The sequence below is a fragment of the Citrus sinensis genome, chromosome 8 (assembly GCF_022201045.2).
Source record: "Citrus sinensis cultivar Valencia sweet orange chromosome 8, DVS_A1.0, whole genome shotgun sequence".
NCBI lineage: Eukaryota > Viridiplantae > Streptophyta > Magnoliopsida > Sapindales > Rutaceae > Citrus > Citrus sinensis.
The window spans coordinates 11,748,216-11,771,558 of record NC_068563.1 but is presented as its reverse complement, the minus strand read 5'-3'; the positions used below and the strand labels follow the sequence as shown (position 1 = coordinate 11,771,558).

Here is a 23,343-nt window from a genome sequence, read left to right as displayed (position 1 = left end):
AGATTTTTAAGAATCTAAAACCTAATCGAAATCACTCCATATTTTGAAAAGGGTAATTATAAGAGTAAGATTATTTGTCTTTCAACTCTTAACCCTACTTGCTCCCTTTCTTCTTTAAGCCCCAAATTTCTCCCACTCACCAAGTACCATCCATTAGACTGATCATATATCTCATATTCTAATCGTGCATGTTCATGGATTTCTTAATCTCATACTGAAGTAAAAAATTTAAGAGAAAAGAAGGTAGTGTCACAAAGTTAACTGAAACTAAAGCAGGAGCTTTGTCTTTTAATCATAACTGAAATTTTATGTCTATTTTCACGAGCTATCCATAATAAGACCAGAAAATGCGATGATGCAAAAAAGTCTGCAGCTACCGAGGTTGATTTTACAATAAGTGAAGGGAGACCAAAGAGCAAACATAGGGTTACTCAAAATTCAATGACCAAGGGAGACAGGGAGAGGCTGGAATTAAGGAATATCTGAAAAAGCCACCCATTTAGATACTATTTCATAATTAGAACATTACTAACTACCAGTAGCCATCAAAAACTCGCCCTCACAGATGACTTCACCTCCCACGTAAGCTTTGCCTTTCATCTTCGCTATTCCAAAGCGTTTCTGTAGCTTGATGAGTGTCATTCTCATGACCCAAGTATCACTTGCAATCACTGGTTTCCTAAATCTTACTTTATCAATTCCAGCAAAGAAGAAATTTTCACGAGAGCCTCCTGCTTCTGGTTGCAGCATAACCAAGCCACCAACCAGTGCCATTGCCTGATCCAACAATCAAAGCCATGCATCATTATTTAATTGGAATACAAATACAACATAAAAGAATAGAAATGGCTTTAAATAAGTTTGTACTACAGCAATTTCAATGTTGCCTGTAATCTATGCCTTAAACTCATTATGCAGCCATGGAGGAAGTTCTAGTTTTTGAAAAGCAAATCGTTTACACACTCTAACCCAAAATAACATTTCTAGCGCATTTGGTACCATGGACTAGATCGGATTACATTGGGTAGGAAAGAGCTAAACAATTTAGAACTGTTGAAATTAGAGCAGTACTACATTGGCAAGCTTGTAAATATTTAATAAAAGCAAGAAATAATTAATTTTGGTTTAATTATTTATTTTTTGATTATTATACTTTTGTAATTACGTTTTATAATAAAAACTAACATGACACCATTTTACAAAAAATAATTAAATGCTTAAAAACATAAATTCAAATTAACTAGTAAGTATTACTGAAATTATTTGTGGTATTAAATACTGAATATATATTTTTATGTTATTAATCGAATATATCAACTTAATAAAAGAAACCAATTAATATCAATATTAATGTTTAAGCCTTTTTGCAGAGATTTTTTTCTTTTGTGTTTTTAAAGCCATTTCATGGGTTAGGATTTAATTTTAGCAGAGTTTCCTACATATAAAGATCAAATCTTCAATCAGTTAAGTTATTCTACCGTATATATAAGTTAATCTAGAATAACTCTTTTTATATGTATTCTTACTAACATATACTAGAAAATTAGTGTCAGGTCATTTGTTTTTGGAATCTTGTGCTCCCTATTTGTTTTAATATCTTCCAAACTCATATTTGATTATGGTAAGATCTGTAACAATATTTGAACTCTTCCCTATCCTACAAGAATGAGGACAGCTAGCCAGACCCTATTACCCATTTTGTATTCTAGATCCTTATTTCATTCATTCATATTGGATCTCCAAAGTCAAAATCAATGACCTAGCACTAAGGCACAAACTTTAAGATGGTGTTTGGTCGGGAGAAAAGAATGGAGAAGAAGAAAGTAATTTAAATTCTATTTTTATTTCCATTCTTTGGTTGGACAAAATATATAAGAATTTAATTTTTATTACAATTTAATAGCCATCATGATATAGAATTTGGATTCCACACCATGGAGTGAAGAATTTTAATTCCTCTTATGTTGGACACCAAATCTTCCAAAATTACGCTTCAATTTTTTAACTTGTTCAATGCCATTAACAATTATTATTTATAAATTTATTTTATCAATTTAATATTATAAATAATTTACATTAATTAAATTTACCGAATGATTTAAGAAATCTAATAAAATAAATAAACTTATTTATTTTTTATTTAATATGAAAATATAGAAATATAAATTAACCGTCATCGGAACTCCATCGGACAGTCACTAGACCATCGCCGAAAAGTCATTTGAACTCCATCAGAAAGCTGCCAAACAATCGTCGAAACTCTGCCAGGCAGTCATCGACCTTCGTTGGAACTTCGCTGGACCGTCACCGGATGACTGTCGACAATCGCCGGAACTTCGCCCGACCGTCGCTGGACGATCGTCGACCGTCGGCAGACTGCCGTTTTATTATACATATATATAATTCTAATAAATTATGAATTGTTTTAGAACTTTTTGACATTAAAATAATTTGGTATTGATTTTAAATTATATTTTATTACTAATATAGATAATTTAATATTTAAGATAACGGATAAATTTGTCCAAAGAAAAAAAATTATAATTCCTTTCCTTATCAAATTTTGTATCAAATCAAACAGTGAAATTTAATTTTACTATTCTCCTCCACTCCTTTCTTCTCCCTTCCCCTCCATTCCACTCTTTTCCTCTCCTCCCCTGTCTTCAAACCAAACATGGCCTAAGAGTAGGATAAAATAAAATAAAATCATCAACCGGAGGAATTCCAAGCTACAAAACAAGTGCATATGATTTCTAAAAGGATGAGAAAAGAACATAGTAGCTTCTTTTAAGCATTTTCTTGCGTGTGCTGGTTGTTTGAATCTCACTCACACAAGGGTGGGAAGGATTTTGGTTTACATTTATATAGTATTTGACAATGGAAAAAATGAAAAGATATACACTTAAAATTTTTCTTAACCAAACTTAAGATTTCAAATTCACTACTTATCATATGATTTGCTTCCATTATTGCAGAAGAAACTTTACATGGTTATAATTTATATGGGAACCTCGTCTTTAAAATGTCTACGTGTGTGCGAAACCTATCACCAATATATATTACAGATTTATATGTGAAAATGTTTACCTTCATTTTAGTGTTTGTACACATTAAAACAAGAAAAAAACAATAACCAAATCTACTTGCTATAAACAGCATTAGCGGGGAGGTACAATACCAATTTTTAATACCCACAACAGGAGTTAAAATGCATAAGATTCCAAATAATCGAGATTTTGCTAATAATCATACAAAATAAAGGCTATCTTGGGAGGAAAAAAAATCATTTTCCATTTCTGTTTGTTAGGTCAAACTACTAATCATAAATTCAAATTGCATAACTAAAGCAAGTGAGTACATAGTAATGATACTTTAGACTGAAAAATTGCTATCCTACTCTTCTTTTTAAACCCACCTAGCTTCAAGGAAAAATTAAGCTTCCTTCTTATTGGATTCAGTGCTAATCATTTCAAAAAGTTCTCCATCTTCATTTCAAAAAACATTAACATCACCTCCTAGCCAACAAAACAACAATTGGTGGTTCAAAAAGATTCAACTATTGGTGCAAATTTGTCCCAACTTGTTAGAAGGATTGGTTTTCCTCTTTTTGGATCAAACCATGTTGAACTCTCGACGTGGGCCTGTCATTTTCAAGTTCTATTGTACTCCTCTAAATTTTCTCTTGGGATGCACCCACCTCCTGGGATTTAAAAAGGATGATATATTGTGCAAATTTTAATGTACTCGAATCTATTGTAGAATAGACTAATGGTGACGAGTGTCGATCCCACGAGGAGGTGGATTTTAATTGTGTAGAATTAATTTTGTAAATGGGTGATTGGATTTGTGGTGGAAATGATTTGGAATATGCTAAAACTTAAATTAAAATGGCGAGAATAAATTCTAAAGTTGGAATTGAAATGGCAAGAATAAATTGAAGAGAATTCTATTAAAATGACGTACTTGGGTATCTGGATCCGTATCAACATGCATCATGGGCTAAATAATCCGTATTAATGCCAATTAAATCATGAGGGGGGAATCCACACCTCATGAACCACGCTCTAATCAATATGGTGCTAAGGGCTTATCGTGCCAAATAATAATAACCTTATACTAGAGAGCCGGTGTAACCAAGGCGGTATCTAGACAAGATTATTATTATTTGTCGACGAAAAGTCAAAACATCCACAAAAACTAGAGGGGAAGAGAAAATAAATTTACCAAATTAAGCCCATGACACATGTTGAGACTTCACCTTCAACCCAAGCTTGAAAGAAAATTAGCTACTCATAATTGAACTAGGGGCAAAATGGGAATTTATTAAAATACGAAGAAAATACAAGATGGAGAGAGAATTACAGAAAATGGAGTCCAAAAATAGATTCAGAGATATCAAATTAGGGGGGGAGGCCCCCTTTTTATAGTACATAGAGTAAATCATGGCCATCGGATTAAAAACAGTTTGGACGCTCAGGATTGCGCCACGTCATCAGTCAACAGTCCACGGTTTGACCACGCGGATGAACAGTAACACAGTTTGACCCGACTTTGAACAGTAACACGGTTTGACCCGACTTTGAACAGTAACACGGTTTGACCCGGATGAACAGTAACGAGGTTTGGTTGAAAATAATCCTGTGTGATGCATGCACCGTACGCGAGATTTTTCGTCCACTGATATGCTGCCACGTCACCATCAACAGTACGTAAGAATTTTAGTCTAACAGGATCGTAACACCTCATCAGTCAATGCCACATCATCGGTCAATGCCACGTCATCGATCCGTCTATGTGAACAGTGCCGTGAACAGTAACGTATACAGTACCGTATATGTGAATAGTACCGTACATGTGAATAGTGTAATTTTTCCTTTTATGCTCCTCCTAAGGTTTTCGACCGTCTGATCTCTCCTTTATTGTGAAATGACTATAATGCCCCTAAAATACATAAATTACTTAATTAAAATAAAACATACGTAATTAAATCACAAGAATGTTAAATACATAAAAGTAAGGGTTGTTAGTAAGACTTGAAATGTAAAATGACGGTTTTCTCCTTTATAAATATGCATTTTCTAACACTCAACATGATACTGCGCGATAATATTCTACAAACGTAATAAAGAAGTCAGAAGACTGGCTTTACTAGCATAAACCCTTTGACCACCAAATCATTCACCAGATTTTTACAGAGATAAAGTTTAGAGAGGGAAAGCCAATATTTTCCCTAGGTGACTTTGATTTGAATTTAGTCATTATTTTGATGACAAATGTCATTGTGCTTGTGACAATTGGTGAAGCTTGTAATTCTTTTGTCCAGGCTGGGTGACACTTGGCCATGCAATCATCTTCTCAAGTCAGAGGAGGAAGTGTATCCATCCTCTCCGTTTGGTTAAGGATATGACGTCCTAGTACTTAGTTCGAAAGAAGCATTTTTATCTTAAGTTAATCTAGAAGTTTTGTCCTAAGAGATATTATTCTAGGTGATTTGTCCTAGGTGATTTTGTCCTAGAAGATTTGTACTAGGTAATTTGTCCTATGACAAATTTAGAAGATTTATCTTAGGTGATTTTGTCCTAGAAGATTTGTACTAGGTAATTTGTCCTATGAAAAATTTAGAAGATTTATCTTAGGTGATTTATCCTAAGAGATTTATAGGTTTATCCTAGGTGACTTATCCTAAGAGATTTGTTTCAAGTGGTTTGTCTGATGAAGTTCATCTTATGAGATTTTCCTAAAGATTTTTATCAATTAGGACTTGTACTTTGTTGGGACCATATTTATTTGGGCTTTAGTTAGAGCCGTTCTAATTTTGTTCCAACATCAACATCACCTCCTAACTGACAAAACAACATTGGTGATTAAAAAAAAAATATTATCAACTCTTAGCTGTTAAAAACAACTACTGGTGCTTCTTTAAGCAAATGTAAAATAATCCAATGTTTTATGGACCAACATAATTTCCCCATTGTAAAACTATATGATATGGGTTCCACTATAAAGTCCACGTTAGACTCCAAAATAAACAAATAAATAAATGTTTCGTAGAAGAAAGAATTGGTTTTAAATGGATGGGGAGAAAAGTAAACCAGAGAAGAGATACAATGATACAAACAAAAAGTGTTCGAAAATAGAGTCCAAATACAGACATCAAAAGAGAGACATCTAATAGTCTAAAGATGATAAGAGTTCCTCAATCTATATTTGAAGGAGCTCATCTATTTCCTTCAAAGATTTTCCATTTCATTATTATGCAAACTACCAAAACAATAGCCATAAATCCAAAGATTATTCCAAAAATGCATTTGCTCCAATTCTAGGCAATGTATTAATGACGATAAAATATGGCAACGCCCGCACCAACCCACAAATTCATTATTCAAGACACAAATTAAAAACCTAAATAAGCATTTGGATCGTGGAGCATCTACTCCCAAGAAGAGTAAGACAGTTGCCAAGCTCAACAATTTGAATGCTAAAAGTGGTATTCATTCATGCCCGTTCATAACACTGTTTGAAAAATTTTCAAGTTCTATTCATGCATTCCCAAAAGCAAATTACCATCTTAGCAAAATCCTGTTCTTCATCCTAACTTGTGGTTGTGAGAAATGTTGAAGTCAACAAATTGTTGGTGCACCAACAATTTGTTGAAAAATAATAATAATTAAAAATTATATTTTTAATTATTTTATTCTTAGCATAGTAATTCATTTCTCCTATAAATAGCTAAGGATTTCATTCATTTGATATCATCCCAAAATTGTTAAGCTTATAAGTTTCTAAGCTTTTGAGAGAAGTGAGAGAAGTGTGTCTGTGGAATTTATCTTTCTTGCAGAGTGTGAGAGTACTGGGTATATTTGGGTTTCTGGGAAGTAAGATTCGTTACTCAAATATTGTACTCTATTAATTGTTAAATAAATAATTATTCTTTCTTGCCTCCATGGATATAGGTTTAATTACCGAATCACGTAATTCTTGTGTCTTTTATTTTTCTATAATTATTTGGTGCGCTTGATTCTGCATTCCGCGCACAACAAGAAATTATCAGACCCTTACATGAAATTCTCTCGAAAAAGTCTTACACAAGGAACATCCATCATCTTACTCTCACTCCCACTTGCTCCAAGATTCCCTACCACTATATTAAAGGATTTTTGCTTTGTTTTCTTTTCACTTGGTTCTGATCTCGAAGTCCTACTTGTGACTGTCACATTCTCTAATCTCTATCGCACTATCAACTTCTCTTTTCTACTAGTCTGAAATTCATCTTATTATTCTTATGAATCCACTTCTCTAATCTCGAAGTGGATTCATAAGAATAATAAGATTTTTGCTTTGTTTTCTTTTCACTTGGTTCTGATCTCGAAGTCCTACTTGTGACTGTCACATTCTCTAATCTCTATCGCATTATCAACTTCTCTTTTCTTCACAACCACTTTCCAATGCCAAAGGCAATCTGGCAACTACAAAATTTCCAAAAAGATAATAGTTTGAAATCAAATAAAAAAAATTAATAAGATCGAATCCAAGCCATAATGGCCATCTTAATTACTCAATTATTTGATCAGAATTTCATTAAATAACCCAAGGAAACCAATGCATTGGTGTGGCTGTAAATATGATGTGTCGTAAACTTGAGGACACAATACTTGTTTCGACCCATGTAAAAAACTTGTATAGAAAGTTGTAGAAGTGAAGTGATTATGGTCTAAAAGGTCAGGTAATTGTTTGAAGGTATATCCTAGATCTTTTAGAGTTACCAAGTTCAACATTCCACGTCTATGTTTAAGCATGACTTTTGTGCCAATTTTTGCCGATCATAACTCATTTGTCTTGCACCACTGGCAATTCACAACAAATGAATACAACAATCCACAACATTCGCAAACCCCAGGGAAAGAAAAGCAAACAAAAGGGATAATACATTCAATTGACAAATCAATTTTGTCAAAGAAGAGTTTGAACTTTGGTTTTAAAAAAATGGGATTAGAAAGTTACAAACTAATACTCATTGTAGCCCTATCAGTAATACGATTCGATGTAAGCCCACTATAAAACAGATAAGCAAAGAGCATTCAGTATTGACTTAATAAGAAAAAGAAAATACCTCAACCATGATAACACTAGGCCTAATTGGCCTCTCACAAAAATGGCCCGGAAAGAAATTATAATTAATAGTAACACTCTCAATAGCAATTCAAGAACTCTATCCACCAAAAGAAACGGGAATCTATACAAGTACATCAAAATCATAATTAATTGTTGTGTCATGAATGTGTTTAAATTTCAGTAAGCAAACTAATCTGTGTGGCAAAATGTCACAAATCTAGTTGATGTCCATCACTTTAGGAAATGCTGTGTACCCTGTAAAGAGACAAATTAAAGTAATGTTAACAAAAAAATAATTAACAACATACAAACAAATTATTAAATAAAAAAGATTTTTCAAATGAAGCAGCAGCAACAGCAGCAACCATTGTCTTTTGAGATAAAAGTGAATTGGCAAAAGAAGCAGCAGCAACAGCAGCAGCCATTGTCTTTTGAGAAATTCAATTGAGAATGAATATGTTAGCTAATGGTAGTAGTGGAGATTTGTATCATAGAAGATGTAATAATAAAATTTAAGTCAAATTGGTGCTGGCGTTGGCCACATAAACAAGGCCTGGTGGTGGTAGGAGAGACTAATGCTTCAGTGTGTAAGATTTTTCAAATAATAATCCACTGCTAGTATGGAGATTCCAATGCTAGTTTCCACAATCATGGGTATTTTTACCCAATCATACGAACACGCTTCAAAATTATTTATACTGCACCAAAATTTCTTTTATAATGATAATCTCTATATTAGAAAAATCTTCATATAACTATAAAAAAAATTACGATTTAATTTGAGTAATTATAAATAAGAATAAAGTTTATATTATAATAAATTGTAACTTTTTAAATTATGTATTAACAAATTTATCTCCATATAATAGTAATTATTTATATATTGCAAAAAAATGTTATATTGCATTAAAGGTTTAATATAGGATAAATTATTTTTTTAAAGTTGCTTGGAACAATAATTTATTCTTTAGAGTTATTACCAAATTATTGTATAATATTTATTGGAATTGTATTGAGAGAAAAACATTAAGGAGAATATAAAAGTTTAGACTTTTAAGATAATTTTATATATTTCTAATTATATAAGATTATTGTAATGCATACTTTTTATTCCTATATCACTTGGATTAAAGATAGCTAAGGACCCAATTGGGATTGCTTTTGAGAGGCACAAAAATCATTTTGAATAGTTAAAAGTTGATTTTTGATGTTTGGTAAATGTTTTAAAAAATCATTTTTGGTAAAATCAGTCTATTTTACAGCTGATTTGAAAAGTAGGGAATGAGTAATTCTTCAAAATATAATTTTGAGAACAACCTTTATACCTAATGCAATTCTATATATATCCTCTTATATATTAAAAAAAACTCTAAAATTATCCTTGTTAAATAGAAAATGAAATCATTAACTTTAAACATCTTATTATTATTATTATTATTATTATTATTATTATTACTAATAATTATACTGAGATAACAAAATAAAAAATTAAGAATATAAAATATTTATTTTATTATCAGTCATGATATGTACACAATAAAAAGAATATTGTTTATAAATATTAGACATTACATTCATACAATAGTTTAACAATAAGATTTACCAAACACATAGACTAGCTTTAAAACTCACAGTCCTTCTAAAAATGAGTTTTTTCAAAAATTCAACTAGTTTTTTTTTATAGTTAATTATTTCTATCGTATAACTAACAACAATTATTTTACAAGATTCAATATTACCAAACTAATCTTAAGTCAAATCAATAATTTTTGTAACTACTTGTAGTTTTGAAAACTATTACTATTAGATGTGCTATAAAAATAGTCAATTATGAAAAGAAATAGTTAAATGTTTAATAAATTTTTTTTAAAATGCTGTAAATTTGGATTTAACAAATCTTATTATATAAAATTTATTATTATATGAAATGGACATAATATTATATATAATAATTGATAACCAAATAAATATTTTATTTGTTTGTTTGTTTTGGTATCTCAATATTACTGATAATAATATTAATCTTTAAATTTTTAATTTTATTTTCGAATTAAATATAAATGATTTTGAATTTTTATAATAAATGCGAGGACATATAAGAAATTTTAATAAGTGTAAATTAATTCTCAAAATTAAATTTTTAAAAATTATTTAATTTTGTAAAATCACTTTTAACTTTCTAAATAATAATCACAAATAACCTTAAGTTATAATCATTTTATAATAATAAAAATAGTTGGTCCACTGTTATGATATAAAGACATTCTATTGCACATACTTTTGAGAAATTTACCAAAAATAACCCAATTTTTTTTGTAATTTTCACAATTGGCCCTCCTATCATAATTAGCCAAACATAAGGTTTCTTCCCCAAATTACCCTTGTCCATCACATCAAACGCAACTTTTCTTCTCCCTCTTTATCAAACCAAACGCAGCCTTGTACTCTTGAATCATCACCAACAAACGGCAACGACAAACGACGACGGCGAACGGTAAAAGTGCACTCTGATCAAATACAGCTGAATCCATCCGGATCCAACACCAATCCAACATGAGTCTAACAAAGTGAAATAGAGTCAACTTGATTTCGTATGACAAGAGAGTTTCAGTGCGATTGTATATTGGTGCGACAAGCGCCTGTCCCACTGAATTTGTGCGACAAGCAACTTGTTGCACCGAAACTGTCTCTTGGTGTGACAGGCACCTGTCGCAAAAATTTAGTAAGAGAATTTGGCGCGACAGGCAACTTCACGTTAACAAAAAATTTTGGTGCGACAGGCGCGATGCCTCCCGGCACCAAGCCCACGCTGTTAGAATCCTAGTCTTAGATCTACATTTTTTCCTTTTCTGTTAAGAATTAGTTATTAAGTTATTATGTTATTAGGAATTATTATTTTCGTAGGATCTCTTTGGCTTATATAAGGAACTGTTGCTACTTTAATAAATAATAAGAATTGCTTCTAAAACTCTCGTTTCCCCTCTGACCACTTCTTCTCATTATACTTCTCATCAATTCGTCGCTTCTAAACTGCTATCTCAAAGCAGTAGCCTAACATATGGTATCAGAGCAATTTTTTTTCTTGGGCATAATGACTGTTAAGGAGCTGGAAGAAAGGGTAGAGCAATTATCTCATCAATTTAATGAGAAAGTTAAGGTCTTATCCCAACAGTCCAACGACCTCCAAGAATTAATCTTAAGTCTCCGCGATCAATTTGTTGAGTGTTAGAAAATGCATATTTATAAAGGAGAAAACCGTCATTTTACATTTCAAGTCTTACTAACAACCCTTACTTTTATGTATTTAACCTTCTTGTGATTTAATTACATGTGTTTTATTTTAATTAATATTTTATGTATTTTAGGGGCATTATAGTCATTTCACAATAAAGGAGAGATCAGACGGCAAAACAGACATCGCTTTTGAACTCAGGACGTTCGAAAACCTTAGGAGGAGCATAAAAGGAAAAATGGCACTATTCATATGTACGGTACTATTCACGTGTACGGTACTAACTACGTTACTGTTCACAACACTGTTCACATAGACGGATCGATGACGTGGCATTAACCGATGATGTGGCATTGACTGATGAGGTGTCACGATCCTGTTGGGCTAAAATTCTTATGTACTGTTGATGGTGACGTGGCAGCATATCAGTGGATGAAAAATCTCGCATACGGTACATGCATCACACAGGATTATTTTCAACCAAACCGCGTTACTATTCATCTGAGTCAAACCGTGGACTGTTAACTGATGACGTGGCGCAATCCTGAGCGTCCAAACTGTTTTTAATCCGATGGCCATGATTTACTCCATGTATCTATAAAAAGGGAGCCTCCCCCCCCTAATTTGATATCTCTGAATCCATTTTTGGACTCTATTTTCTAAAATTCCCTCTCCATCTTGTATTTTCTTCGTATTTTAATAAATTCCCATTTTGCCCCTAGTTCAATTATGAGTGGCTAATTTTCTTTCGAGCTTGGGTTGAAGGTGAAGTCTCAACATGTGTCATGGGCTTAATTTGGTAAATTTATTTTCTCTTCCCCTCTAGTTTTTGTGGATGCTTTGACTTCTCGTCGACAAATAATACTAATCTTGTCTAGTACCGCCTTGGTTTCACTGGCCCTCTAGTACAAGGTTATTATTATTTGGCACGATAAGCCCTTAGCACCATATTGATTAGAGTGTGGTTCATGAGGTGTGGATTCCCCCCTCATGATTTAATTGGCATTAATACGGATTATTTAGCCCATGATGCATGTTGATACGGATCCAGATACCCAAGTACGTCATTTCAATAGATTTCGCTTCAATTTATTCTCGCCATTTCAATTCCAATTTTAGAATTTATTCTTGCCATTTTAATTTAAGATTTAGCATATTTCAAATCATTTCCACCACAAATCCAATCACCCATTTACAAAATTTATTCTACACAATTAAAATCCACCTCCTCGTGGGATCGACACTCGTCACCATTAGTCTATACTACAATAGATTCGTGCGCTTGCGAGTACATTAAAATTTGCACAACACAATTCATCCGGTTTCAAGAAGATAGAAACAACAACCAACCGTTACAAATCAATAATCAACAACCCAAACCTGCAGGACGTATTGGAGGAGCACTTGTGCAACCCTGCCATATACAGCTGGATTTCTCAATTTTCAGCGGGGAAAATCCAACAAGCTGGATCTTTTGTTGTGAACAGTATCAGCGATTGGCTGCCTTGCCTGAGATAGATGTGCTGTCACTTGCTATCGGACACCTAGATGGAGATGCGATACCTTGGTATCATTGGTTAGAGCAAACTATGGGTAATATGACTTGGGCACAATTCAAACGAGCTCTAGTTACTCGATTTGGAACATTCAAAGACGGTGATGCAGTCGGGTCCATTACCAAACTATGACAGACTGGGATTGTTATTGAATATCAACGACAATTTGAACGATTGGCTGATAGAACTCAGAATTTACCAGAATCATTCTTCATTAGTTGCTTCCTTTCGAGATTACGAGAGGATATTAAAATTGGAGTGCAGATGTTGAAACCTGCAAGTCTCCTACAAACTTTTGAGCAATTCCAAGAAGAATACGCGGCTGTTTCTAATCGAAGGATTCCACCTCGGCCTACTATGAGCAGGCCATCGCCACCACTCCTTAATTCATCTCCCACAATAACCAAAACTGGGGGGTCATCACAACCGTCTTTATTAGGCCCACCCCCTCTGGGATTACCACCATTTCGACGTCTATCAATTGCCGAACAAACTGAAAGACGAGCCAAAGGATTGTGTTTCAATTGTGATGAACAATTTAAGCCTGGGCATCGTTGTAAAGTTCCTCAACTTCTATTGTTGGATGCAAATATTGAAGATAAAGATGAACAAGCTGAGGCTTTAGAGGAATTACTAGAAATAGTAGAAGTCTCTTTAAAGGCTTTCACTGGAGGAACCCCACAAAACACCATGCGACTGAAAGGGAATTTAAAAAAACATGGTGTCACTATATTAATAGACTCTGGTTCTACTCACAATTTTTTGAATCCATCCTTGGCTAAGCAATGTGGGTGCCTTGTCACTACTACAACTCAGTTTCAAGTTACTGTAGCTGATGGTGGAGTGATCAACAGCTCGAGAAAATGTTCTCACGTCCCAGTGAATATTCAAGGCTTCCAATTTCACTTGGATTTTTTCTTACTTCCAGTAAGTGGCTGTGACATTGCGTTGGGTGCTGAGTGGTTACGTTCATTGGGTGCTATATTGTGGGACTTCTCAAAGCTAACTATGCACTTCACTTGGAAAGGCCAAACTGTTCAACTCACTAGATATGATTCCCTGCCACCGGCTTTGGGAAATCATGGTGAAATTAATTGGTTATTGCTTCAAGAAAAGCAAGGCATTTTTTTCCAGATTATGGCAATAACCACTTCAGTAATTGATATATCAGCACCTTCAATTATTACTAAAGTCCTAGAGACATATTCTGGCATCTTTGCGGAATGCACCGAACTTCCTCCTGAACGCTTAATTGATCACCGTATTCCATTATTTCCTGGAAGCTCTCCTGTCAATGTGCGACCTTATCGTTATCCTCATTTTCAGAAACAAGAAATTGACCGCTTGATTCGTGAGCTTTTGGATGCTGGGCTCATTCGGCATAGTGTTAGTCCTTATTCCTCTCTGGTTTTATTAGTTAAAAAGAAAGATGGTTCTTGGCGTATGTGTATCGATTATTCTGCTCTCAACAAGGTAACCATCAAAGATCGTTATCCGATTCTGGTTGTTGACGAACTATGAGATGAATTACATGGTGCATCAGTTTTCAGTAAGCTGGACCTCGCTCGGGCTATCACCAGATTCGAGTTCATCCCTCCGATATAGAAAAAACAGCCTTCCGTACTCATGATGGCCACTACGAATTTCTTGTGATGCCTTTTGGCCTTTCAAATGTGCCAGCCACATTTCAGAACCTGATGAATGAGATTTTTCGGCCCTTCCTTCGCAAATTTGTTTTAGTTTTCTTTGATGATATCCTTGTCCTCAGCACTTCTCTACAGGAGCATGCTTGACACCTCTCTGTTGTCCTTCAATGTTTGCAACAAAATCGACTTTATGTCAAGCTTACAAAATGTTGTTTTGGTCAGTCATCTGTTAAATATTTGGGTCATATTGTTTCTTCTACTGGAGTAGCTGTCAATCCTGAAAGGTTCAGTGCATGCTTGAATGGCCTAAACCTACCACTATCAAAACTTTACGAGGCTTCTTTGGCTTGACGGGATACTACCGTAAATTTGTTGCTGGGTATGGAAAAATTACTGCTCCCTTAACTGACATGCTTAAACAAGATTCTTTTACTTGGAGTCCTACTGCTGAAGCAGTATTTGATGAGCTACGCCAAGCCATGGCTTCCACTCCAGTTTTAGCCTTGCCGAATTTCACCAAACCATTTTCTATAGAATGCGATGCTTCTGGCCGGGGAATCAGAGCAGTCCTCATGCAAGAGGACCATCCAATCGCTTATATTAGCAAAGCCTTATCTGGAAAAAACTTAGCCATGTCCACATACGATAAAGAAATGCTTGCTATTGTCTTTGCCATGCAAAAATGGCGTCCGTATCTTATGGGACAACATTTCAAAATTATTACGGACCATCGCAGCCTTAAGAATTTCCATGATCAGCACATTTCCTCTCCGGAACAACAGATGTGGTTGTCTAAACGCTTAGGATTTGATTATGAAATTATTTATAGGAAGGGATCTGAAAATTCAGTTGCGGATGCTTTGTCTCATCGCTTCGAAGACTCACATTTCCATACCATTTCTTCCCCAATATTTTCTCATCTTACCGAAATCAAGCAAGAGTACGAAGCCGACCCAGCCCTGTCACTTCTTATTGACCGTCTTCAGTCATCCCAATCTGTTCTTAATTATTCCTATGATGGCTCCATTTTATGATACAAGGGTCGAATTGTTCTTCCTTCTTCTTCCGTTAAGTGCCAGTACATTTTACAAGAATTTCACGCCTCTCCAACTGGAGGTCATTCGAGATTCTTACGCACTTACAAAAGACTCAAAGCTAGTTTTTACTGGAAAGGGTTAAAAAGGGCTGCTAAATTTTTTGTTGCTGAATGTGATGTATGTCAACGAAACAAGGCTGAAAATGTGCATCCTTCCAGGTTGCTTCAACCTTTGCCCATCTCTGATAAAATTTGGGAAGATATCTCCATGGATTTTATTGATGGTCTTCCACCTTCTAAAGGCAAAACATCTATTTTTGTTGTGGTAGATCGTTTGTCCAAGTACGCTCATTTCAGTGCCTTATCCCATCCTTATACAACCGCTCTTGTCGCTAAAATTTTTGTGCGGGATGTTGCTAAATTGCACGAAATGCCTCACACCATTGTCAGCGACCGTGATCCTATATTTCTTAGTCAATTTTGGGAGGAATTCTTTCAATTACAGGGCAGTTCTTTATGCCGCAGCTTTGCTTATCATCCTCAAACGGATGGCCAAACCGAAGTCGTTAATCGCTCATTGGAAGGATATTTGCGATGTTTTGCTAGTCACCAGCCTTCTACATGGACTAACTAGTTGCCTTAGGCTGAATGGTGGTATAATACTACATTCCATTCTGCTATCCAACTGACCCCCTTTGAAGCAGTCTATGGTCGGCGCCCCCTTGAATCGAATCTTATTTGCCTGGCACAACTCATGTTCATGCTGTTGACTTGGCTCTCCGCGATAGGGATTTGATTTTACGTCTTCTTAAAGAAAATTTGGAAGCTGCTCAGTCACGAATGAAGCTTTTTGCTGACAAAAAACGTACAGAACGAGTATTTGCTGAAGGGGATTGGGTGTATCTTCGTCTTCAACCTTATCGGCAGTCCACTTTGCATCCTAATGGTACTCATAAGTTATCTCCGTGTTATTATGGTCCTTTCCGGATTCTTTCTCGCATTGGCACTGTGGCTTACAAATTGGATCTGCTAGCTACAAGCAAGGTTCATCCTGTTTTTCATGTTTCATGCTTAAAGAGGAAACTTGGGGCTCATACACCATCACAACAGCTTCCTGATTCTCCTTATGTTGTTGCTTGGGAATGGCAGCCCTTGGCCATTTTGGATTGTGGAATTTTCAAACGCAACAATCACCCTGTTACTAAGCTCCTTGTTCAGTGGTAAGGTCAGTCTAAGGAGGAGGCTACTTGGGAGGAATGTTCTGAGTTCGCGGCCCGTTTTCCTTTTTTCCAGCTTGCGGACAAGCTGCCTTCTTAGGGGGAGGGGATGTTAGAATCCTAGTCTTAGATCTGCATTATTTCATTTTCCGTTAAGGATTAGTTATTAAGTTATTAGGAATTATTATTTTCGTAGGATCACTTTGGCTTGTATAAGGAACTGTTGCTACTTTAATAAATAATAAGAATTGCTTCTAAAACTCTCGTTTCCCCTCTGGCCACTTCTTCTCATTATTCTTCTCATCAATTTGTCGCTTCTAAACTGCTATCTCAAAGTAGTAGCCTAACACACGCCAACTTCAATCTTCACCTATGCACCACACCAACAACTTCACCCATGCCATCAATGTCACAAACACTTCAATTTTCACTCACCATCACCAACACAACAAGAAAACCACAACATAAAAGAAGAATAGAAAATAGAACATGCTTCAAAATCTAGGGTTTTTGAACTAACCTTTAATTTCAGATTTTAACCGAAATTTTGGTGATATTGGCTATCGAGGATGGACTTCGGGAAGTCTCCAGCGATGAGTGACCACCTTGAGAGAAAAATCGTTGGTTAGAGAGAGAGAGAGAGAGATGAAGCTTGGTGAGAATGGGAGGGGTATTTTTTTCACTTGAGAAGGTTTTTGACTAATGTTGACAGGAAAAAATTTAGAGGGTTAAATGTGAAAATTACAAAAAAATTTAGGTTATTTTTGTAAATTTCCCCATACTTTTTATGCACGTTTTCTAATTTACCCTCAGTTAAGATCAACCCACAACTGGCATTGCTGCATCTTCACGTCATCCCCAATCTGCTGCCACTACAAGAAAAAGTATCTACTATGACAGTCCTCTGTGTGACAGTTTTTGGTCTGGAGGCCTACAACAATAGAATCGTGATAGATTTATTTTCTGTCATACACTTATGACATATTTGTGATAGAAATATCGTTTATCAAGAAATTATGATATATTGGTGATATAAATATCATATATCAAGAAATTATGATAGACTAGTGATAAATTATTTGACTATCAAGAATGAAAGACTGATTTTTTATGTTGACTTTAATTGCGCGGGTTTGACTTAATTTTTAAAAATATTATATTACTAAAATAGAAGTGAAACGATGTCGTCTCAGTTGTATGTTTCGCAAGTTTGAGGATAACAGACGTAAATAACAAAAAACAATTAATAAAACGTTGCGTTTTGTTAAGGGGGGAAACATTTTTGTGAGAAAAGAGGGAAATTTTTTTCTAAGTGTTCAGAAAATTTGCAAGCGTTATTGTGGAATCTCAAAATCGATTAGCACACTTGGAGCAAACCCTCAAAGGCCAGCCATAGCAAACTAACGACACCCAAACACCCATAGTTTCAAAATCATTCTGGTTGTTTCACTGAATCATCTCTCTTTGCTGGGACGAAGTCAGTGCTAATCGAAACCCAAATTGGAATGAGAACAACATCCAGGGTACTTTTATTGACTGAAAGAAACCCAATCGCTTACCGTGAAAGAAGACCCAAATCGTTGTTGCCGAAGTTGAAACCCTAGGCTTGACGGTGAATTGAAGCTTCACGGCCACTGGTGAGTCATTGCTGCATTTGCATGTATTTAATTTTGACTATTTATTGAACTTTTATGTAAAGTAGTAAATAATTTGTAAAAAATTGAAATGTATTTGCATGTATTGCATATATTGCATATATTTCGGTAATCAATTTACTAAATAATTTCCTAGGAAGATATAATGTTGTTAATTTTGAGTTCTGTTTTGAGTTGTAATCGTGCATTGCATAATGCTGTTAATTTTTTTTTATTCTAGGTAATTCTGAATTATATTCATGTGTTTGTGTGTGAATTTTTTTTCTAGCTATTTCTGATATTGAAGCTTCGTTAAGTTAAATGAGTGTTTGTGTATGAAGATGGTGATATTGGCCTGAAATGTCTATAACAAAGCCTGAGGAGGGACTTTTAGTAACTGATTCTGTTATGTAAAATTGAGGGATTCTCACATCTCATTGTCATCTACCTATGCATGTGGTGTTGTAGCTATTTTGCATCTGGTGGTATTATTGTTACTGTTGTTGTCTTGAGTCGTAACATTTGCGTGTCAAATATAAATAGTTGTGATTGCTGCATAAACGTGACAGTTCGATGTTCTTGATTTGTTGAAGGCATTGTATTAAGGTACTTGAAGCTTTTCTTTGTGTTTGCTTTCATTTTTGTTCTACTGATGTATATTATTTGAAGTTGTAGTTTATTATTTCTTCTTAGGCTTACTCATATGATTAATGTAATTTATTGGTAACTTTTTAGCCCTCTTGAATCCAAGTTTTGGAATTTTATCAACTGATCATTCAAAATATATTTCAGTAATCAATATTGTTGCTGGATTTGTACCTGGAATTGGATATAACAGCAGATTGTTGTGTTTAATTTGGTAAGTTCCATTTCTTATCCTCTATTATTTGACGTAGATTGAAGTTGTTATACACTTGCTTAAAATTTACATATCTTTAAATTTATAATTATGATACTATGTAATGTGTTTGTTGTGGGGTCTGTCTTATTTATTATATTTATAGTATAGTAGGAGAGTGAACTTTTGAAAAGTATGAAATTCAGTTTATCAGCTTTCTTGTTTGCTATATTTGTAATTTTAAAATTTGTTTAGTTCACATGGTGTTATAACATTAGACAAATATTCTAAGTATGTACATTCTTTCTTTGTTTTATGTATATGTCAGGAACATTAATTATTAAGCCCGAAATGGATAAATCTTGGATTCAATGTAATCGACTGTCGACAGAATATGAAGAGGGTGTCCAGAAATTTATAAATTTTGCTATAAAAAATGTTGCAGGGAGTAGCGTCATTAGGTGTCCATGCGTTGATTGTGGGAATTTATCATTTGAAACACCTACAACTGTAAAAGATCATTTATATATGCATGGTTTTGATGTGAAATACGACAATTGGTTTTGGCACGGGGAAGAGATTCGTAAGAGTTCTTCTCCTCAAAGAGAAAACCATTTTCAGCAACAAAATATAGAGTTTGACAATGGTAATGAGTTAGAAATGGTTAATGATGCTTATAAGGGTTGTTGTGGGGACCCTAAGGCATTCAAAGAGTTGCTAGAACAGGCTGAGAAACCCTTGTACCTAGGATGCACAAAATTTACTAAGTTATCCTTTTTAGTGAAATTGTTCAATGTGAAGGGTAGATTTGGGTGGTCTGACAGTAGCGTTTCTGCATTGTTGAGTGTTTTAGCAGATGCTTTCCCTAAAAATAATGAAATTCCAACCTCTATGTATGAGGCCAAAAAGACAATGTCAGCTTTGGGCTTAGAATATGTTAAAATTCATGCTTGCCCAAACGATTGCATACTCTACAGAAAAGAGTATGAAGGTCTTTTGGAATGTCCTACTTGTGGGTTATGTAGATGGAAGAAAAAGGATGGTACTATAGACCAATATAGGAAAGGGGTTCCTGCAAAAACTTTATGGTATTTTCCTCCTATACCTAGGTTTAAGCGCATGTTTCAGTCATCCGAAACTGCTAGGGACTTGACTTGGCATGCAAATGAGAGGATGGTTGATGGTAAACTCCGACATCCGGCTGACTCACCATCTTGGAAGTTAGTAGATGAGAAATGGCCGATCTTTGCATCCGATCCTAGAAACCTTCGCCTAGCTCTATCAGCTGATGGAATCAATCCACATAGCTCTCTTAGTAGTACATATAGCTGCTGGCCAATAATTCTTATTACTTATAATCTTCCACCATGGTTGTGCATGAAACGAAAATTCATGATGTTGTCCCTCTTGATTTCTGGTCCTCAACAACCGGGTTTAGATATTGATGTGTATTTGCAACCTCTTATTGAGGATTTGCAAACTTTATGGGATGTTGGGGTGGAGGCATATGATGCCTACAAAAATGAGTACTTTAATTTGCGGGCTGTATTACTATGGACAATAAATGACTTCCCGGCATACGGAAATTTAGCAGGATGTACTGTTAAAGGATATTATGCCTACCCATATTGTGGTGTAGAAACACCAAAATGTAGACTTAAACATAGTGGAAAAAATGTATACATTGGGCATCGGCTTTGGCTTCCTCATGGTCATAAATTTCGGTTCCAAGCAAAAGCCTTTGACAATAGTGTGTGTGATGAAACCCCTCCAAAATTGTTAAACGGGGAGGAAATTTTCCAGTTGGTCGACTCTATTGATAATAGATGGGGGAAAAGCAACAGTAAAAAGCGTAAAAGTGCGAACAATAATGATCTCGCGTGGTGGAAGAAGAAATCTATATTTTATAATTTAGAGTATTGGAAGCACTTGCTTGTGCGGCATCAATTAGATGTTATGCACATTGAAAAGAATGTGTGTGAGAACATCTACGGTACACTGCTACATATTCCTGGAAAGTCCAAAGATGGACTGAAGTCGAGGATGGATCTCTTGGAAATGAAAATTAGGCCCACCTTAGCACCACAAGTTAAAGGAAACAACAATCGTACATGGCTTCCTCCTGCTTGCCACACCTTAACTAAGGAGGAAAAAGCAAGATTCTGTGCAGCTTTGAAAAGTATCAAGGTTCCTACTGGATACTCTTCAAATATTAGGAATCTTGTTTCAAAAAAGGACTTTAAACTCCAGGGTCTTAAGTCTCATGACTGTCATGTTCTTATGCAACAACTTTTGCCAATTGCCGTAAGGTGTGTGCTGCCCAAACATGTCAAAGAAGCTATCATTAGGTTTTGTTTCTTCTTTAATTCGTTGTGTGGGACTGTGATTGACGTGACAATGCTAGATGAATTGGAGAAAAACATCGTAGAGACTTTGTGCTTGCTTGAAAAATGTTTTCCCCCTTCTTTTTTTGACATAATGGTTCATCTTACTATTCACTTAGTGAGTGAAGTTAGACAATGTGGTCCCGTATATTTTCGGTGGATGTATCCTTTTGAGCGATACATGAAAACTCTAAAAGGCTATGTTCGAAACCGTAACTGTCCTGAGGGTTGCATAGCGGAGAGTTATATTGCCGAGGAAGCATTAGAATTTTGTGCAGAATACTTGGAAAACATGCCCACAATTGGGGTTCCACCTGGACATGTGCAGAATTTAGAAATTGACAAGCCCATGAGTGGTGGACAAATGGTGGAAGTTGATCGAACTTCATTAGATCAAGCACACTTGTATGTTTTGCATAACACTGAGGAAGTTCAGCCTTATATAAGGTGATGTTATCTAACTTGTGTTATTTTAGCTTTATATTTGTCAGGTTTTGGTAGTTTAGGAACCTGAAAATTTTATCCTTTTAACTGATTTTTAGAGAGCATGAGGATTGGTTACAACTTTGCCATCCACGAAAAAATGAGAAGTGGTTGCAAGATGAACACAACCGAACATTTGCAGATTGGCTAACAGATAAGGTTTTGATAACATTAGTTTAATTAATTCCTTTTTTCCTTTCTGTTTCGGTTTGTGCTTGTTTAACATTATATTCCTATTGATTAATAATAGGTAAATATGTTGATAGAGAACGGTGACGTTGTTACTCAAACAATCCGTTGGTTATCCCAAGGGCCTCGTCCTTATGTTTTCCAACATCCTGGATATGACATAAATGGTTTTCACTTTGTTACAAGAGATCGAGACTTAAATAGAGTTACTCAAAATAGTGGAGTGTCATTGGTTGCACAAACAATTTCAGTCGCAAGTTCAAAAGATAAAAATCCTGTCACTTCTAACATCACATACTATGGAGTGATTAGAGAGATTTGGGATCTAGATTATGTTATCTTTAGAATTCCAATAATGAAGTGTGACTGGGTACATACCAGAGGTGGTGTTATGAAGGATAGACTCAGATTTACTTTGGTAGACTTGCAACGAATGGGTCATAAATCTGATCCATTTATTTTAGTTTCTCAAGCCAACCAAGTTTTTTATGTACCTGATCAGCTTGATAAGAAGTGGTCAGTTGTATGCCAAATGCCTAGAAGAGGTAAACCCACACAAAGAAGCGAAGATGCAGTGGAATACCCTTCGTTGACTACTGAATTTCCAAGTGCTGATAACATAAACTCTATTGACGATGATTCTGAAATGTACGCACGAGACAGCAAAGAGGGAATTTGGATTGGACCTTGAATATCGTTTCTGTGTTTGTTTGCATGAGCTGTTTGTTGAGTCCTTCTCAAAATGATATATGTTAAGGTTAATACAAGAAGTATTTATGGTATCTATTATTATTTTATTTTATATTTTTTGGCAGTTTTTATATGGTAGTGTATTCTCATCATTTGATTTTGTTCTGCAGTTGTGATATTCATCATGGATAAGGGAAAAAATGTCCCTGAGAGTTCTTCACCTGAGCAATCTGATGCCCATTTCGATGAGTTTTTAGATGAACAAAATGATGGATTTGTTGGTGAGGAATCAGAGTACCATGAGGCACTTATCCGCGAAGAATATG

At 34.9% G+C, this 23,343-nt stretch overlaps 1 protein-coding gene and 1 pseudogene across 1 annotated transcript; one reads left to right on the top strand and one right to left on the bottom strand.

Annotated features, from left to right (window-relative positions):
* Positions 1 to 10,643, bottom strand: LOC102611462 (uncharacterized; annotated as a pseudogene).
* Positions 10,644 to 19,622: 8,979 nt separating this feature from the next.
* On the top strand, positions 19,623 to 23,018 carry LOC127899314 (uncharacterized). The gene is made up of 3 exons (XM_052432663.1): positions 19,623 to 22,102; positions 22,198 to 22,297; positions 22,389 to 23,018. Exons 1-3 carry the CDS (start codon positions 19,623 to 19,625, stop codon positions 23,016 to 23,018), a joined length of 3,210 nt encoding a protein of 1,069 aa, XP_052288623.1.
* The last annotated feature ends 325 nt before the right edge of the window (positions 23,019 to 23,343 follow it).

Bases quoted from the DNA above. Each gene is read 5' to 3' on its own strand.
- LOC127899314 (XM_052432663.1), top strand. From the start codon at position 19,623: ATGGATAAATCTTGGATTCAATGTAATCGACTGTCGACAGAATATGAA. The intron at 22,103-22,197 runs GTGATGTTATCT...ACTGATTTTTAG, and splicing joins GAAGTTCAGCCTTATATAAG to AGAGCATGAGGATTGGTTAC. The intron at 22,298-22,388 runs GTTTTGATAACA...GATTAATAATAG, and splicing joins CAGATTGGCTAACAGATAAG to GTAAATATGTTGATAGAGAA.